Source organism: Condylura cristata, unplaced genomic scaffold, assembly GCF_000260355.1.
Source record: "Condylura cristata isolate star-nosed mole 26May11 unplaced genomic scaffold, ConCri1.0 scaffold00022, whole genome shotgun sequence".
Classification (NCBI taxonomy): domain Eukaryota; kingdom Metazoa; phylum Chordata; class Mammalia; order Eulipotyphla; family Talpidae; genus Condylura; species Condylura cristata.
Window position 1 is genome coordinate 36,258,963 of NW_004567123.1, and position 3,590 is coordinate 36,262,552.

General features: G+C 69.4%; 1 protein-coding gene across 1 annotated transcript in view; it reads left to right on the forward strand.

Annotated features, from left to right (window-relative positions):
- The first annotated feature begins 1,702 nt into the window (after positions 1-1,702).
- Positions 1,703-3,590, forward strand: part of NELFCD (negative elongation factor complex member C/D) — a 7,055-nt gene continuing 5,167 nt past the window's right edge. The window contains 4 exon segments of the mRNA XM_012728145.1: positions 1,703-1,721; positions 2,262-2,541; positions 2,647-2,756; positions 3,226-3,335. Coding sequence (XP_012583599.1) covers positions 1,703-1,721; positions 2,262-2,541; positions 2,647-2,756; positions 3,226-3,335 — 519 coding nt within the window.

Here is a 3,590-nt window from a genome sequence, read left to right on the forward strand (position 1 = left end):
CCCGCCGGCCCCACACCCGGGGCCATCGCTGACCGCTCGCCCCCGGGGGCGCACCCCGACGCCGGGGCCACGTGGCTCTGTTTTGCGTTTAACCTTCCAGAACATCCACATTAGCCTCCTCGAGAGCCCGCATGGGACGTGGGCGCAGGCATGTTACCGTCATGGGAAACAACCTGGAGGCTGAGCCCACCACCCCTGGGGCAGGGAAGCAGCCCCCTTCTTGCGTCAGGGCTTGGGGTGCCGGCCAGGAGGGTGGGGGCCTTCTGACCTCTGGCCCGCCCGGACCACCTGGCGCCTGCGCACTTGCAGCGTCGCCGCCCCTGGCCTGGACCCCTGCTGGCCAGGGTGGGGGGTGTGCCTAGTGTTTTGGAGTTCATGTGGGGTGCCTGGCTCGCTTTGTGAAGGTGTCCCCAGAGCGCCCTTTCCCAGGCCAGTTTCTCCATGAGACCCGGACTCGGTTCTATTCAAGGAGCAGGTTTATTAGGGAAGGGACTGGAGTGTTGGACACTTGCATGGGCACCCGCGGGCAGGCAGAGCTGCCCCAAAGGGACAGGCCTGCAGAGAGGCTGCGTGGCCGCAGGGGGCATTCCCTGGAGAGCGGCCTCCGCTGAGGGGGTCAGTGCAGAGAAGCCCTGGCAGGTGCAGGCAGGGAGGGCAGGAGGCTGCTGCCCTGCGGAGGGGCGGGGCGGGAAGAGCCCTGCAGGGAGGTCGCCTGAGATCGCAGGTTGGTCTCCCGTGCTGTCGGGGTCCCGCAGGTGGAGAGGCAGGTTTCCCTCACTGAGAGCTGCTTTCCTGCATCACTCCGGCCGCGGCCCTGCGCTGGGTGTTAACTGCTCATTTTGTAAATGAAGAAAGTGAGGTGCCCAACTCAGGAAACCCAGAAACGGGTTTTTGGTCTCCACTGCATCTTTGTCAGACTTTGGGGCAAGCAAAGTGGGTCAGGTGGGAACAGTGTAGGCGTGGCTGAGCCGCGGTGGGCTGGTGCTGCAGGTCCTGCTCCGTGTCACGGCCTGGCCGCGTAGCCTCGGGTCAGCGCTGCAACCGGGCAGGTGAAGGGCCATTTAGCCCAGCGCCCCCATTCTGTGGCGCAGCTGTCCAGTGGCCTGGCGTGGCAGGTGGGAACGGCGAGCCAGGCCTCAGCCCTCCCGACAGGAGGTAGGCGGCGGAGTCTGGAGAGAGCTTGAGTCCTCCAAGCCCGCTGGCCCTGGGGCCTGTGGGTGACAGGCGGCCTTCAGGCTCGTCTGACGCTGCGTGGCGGAGGGGCGCAGAGCATCGGACCCCGAGTCGGCTCTCTAGCCCTCGTTGGGGACCGGGGGAGGCTGTCGCGTCCAGATGACGGGCAGGGAGAGCTGTTGAAGCGCAAGCAGCAAAGCCCTGCGCAGGCTGCCCCAGGGCATCGGAGCTGAGACTGACCAGGGCACGGTGGGAGGGCGCGGGCGTGCTGCAGCTCAGGTGACTTCTGAACGAGACGGCAGACCGCGGCCTCCCTGGGCGGCGTGGCTGGGCAGCGTGGGCGGCAGGCCTTGGGGTAGTGCCGTCACCGGCAGGCGCAAAATAAGCACCGGCCGAGACAGGAAGCCCCTGGTCAGCGGTGTGTGGCCTGAGGGGCGTGAGGGGCGCAGTGCAGAGCCCACGCCTGGCGCTGGAGCTGCTACCGGGACTCACGGCCGTCTGCGTGGGAGAGGGCTCCTCAGAGGGAAGGATGGGGCAGGTGGGCGCAGGTCAGTTTGGAGCGGCAGCGGACCTCGGTGCGGGCCGCCTGCCGGGTGTGCCGGGGGCGGCCTGGCCAGAGAAGGCCCCCGAGGACGGCACACCTCCGGCAGGCGCCAGGCGGCCACGGGCCTCGAGCCCGGCCCAGCCCCGCACCTGGGGGAGGCGGCCGTAAACTGCATCTTTTAACGGCCGGCGGGGAGCCGACAGTCTCACTTGGAGAAAACCGGAGGCCGCGGCCTGGCCACCCGGTCTGCGGCGCCGGCGCCCAAATCTTGGTCCCTGAACTTCGGCAGAAGAGGCCGTGACTTGCTGCCACTTTCCGAGGTTTCTGGCGGGATGAGCGCTGTGAGGCCAGGCGTCGCCGTCTAGGCCGCGGACTTGGCGGCTGCGGCCACGCTGGGGCGAGGCGTCGGTGTCGGCGTCTTTCTGACGGCAGGCCGGTGGCGGACGCCGTCCCCAGCCACCTCGCCGCTCTGTCGGGCGTGCTGAGTGGCTCGTAGGCGCGACAGGGAGCTGACGAGGAGCCACGGTCTGGCCATGCCCACCAGGCACAGGCGGGCGCTGCATTTCCAAAGTTGAGTGCGGGGTGCCGGCCCTTGTCCCGCCGCCCTGCCCGCCTGCCCGGTGGCGTGAGGGGCGCGCAGGCCGTGAGGAGCCGCGTTGGCAGGCAGAAGGGGGTCCCGGGGCGCCCGCTCACGCCCGACCGTGCCGGCAGGAGGACGACTCCGGGGAGGGCGAGGACGACGCGGAGGTGCAGCAGGAGTGCCTGCGCAGGTTCTCCACCCGCGACTACATCATGGAGCCGTCCATCTTCAACACGCTGAAGCGGTACTGAGGGCAGGGCTGGGGGCCGCGGCGCGACGCCCCCGAGGGCCCGGCCCTGACCGTGCCGCTCCGCGCCGCCTGCCTCGCGGGCTCCGGGCTCCTTCCTAGGTACTTCCAGGCCGGAGGGTCCCCGGAGAACGTCATCCAGCTGCTGTCGGAGAACTACACGGCCGTGGCCCAGACCGTCAACCTGCTGGCCGAGTGGCTCATCCAGACAGGTGCGGTGGCCCCGACCCCTGGAAAGCCCTCCGGCCCGCTGGCCTGTGCGACTCCGGGAGACCCGACCTCTCGCCTGCGCACCCCCAGGGCTGCGGCGGGTCACCCCCTGCGGGGTCCCCCGAGCAGGGTGCGTCGCAGCCCGCGGCAGTGGCGGCCGTGTCTGCCTGGCTGTGACCAGCGTGGGCTTACTGTAAACCCACCCAGCGGGGCACCGTGCCGTCACCCCGCCGTCACCCGCTGCTGGGCGCCTCCCCGCCTGGTCGCAGAGAGGGTTGCGGGAGTCGCTCCTGGCCGCGCGCACAGGCGCTCTCGTCTGCCCCGGCCATTGTGCGTCTTAGCCTGACGGTCGGTGTCGGGTAGCTGTAGGCAGCCAGAGCCCAGCGTGGCCAGCGCGGTGCGGCTCTCCGTCCTCTTGGGGAAGCAGCACAGCCCGTGGCGTGATGCCGCGCCGCCTGGCTCTGGTTCTAGGTGTGGAGCCTGTGCAGGTCCAGGAAACTGTGGAGAATCACTTGAAGAGTTTGTTGATCAAGCACTTTGACCCCCGCAAAGCAGACTCTATTTTCACTGAAGAAGGAGAGGTGAGGCCCGTCTCTCCCAGACCAGGGCTGGGCCCTGCCCCGAGCATGCCGGGCCGCGGCCTGAGGTGCAGGGGCGTCAGCTTGAGCGCTTGGTGCTAGGACGCGGGTCGCCCTCAGGGTGCTGAGCCCGGGCAGCGACTTGACTCTGCCCTGGCCGGAGGCGGGAGGCGGCTGGGGCGGAGCGCCTTGGTCAGCAGCGCCGCCTCGGCCAGGTCCGCCTGGTCCGTGGGCTCTTCACACTGCAGCCGCCCATCG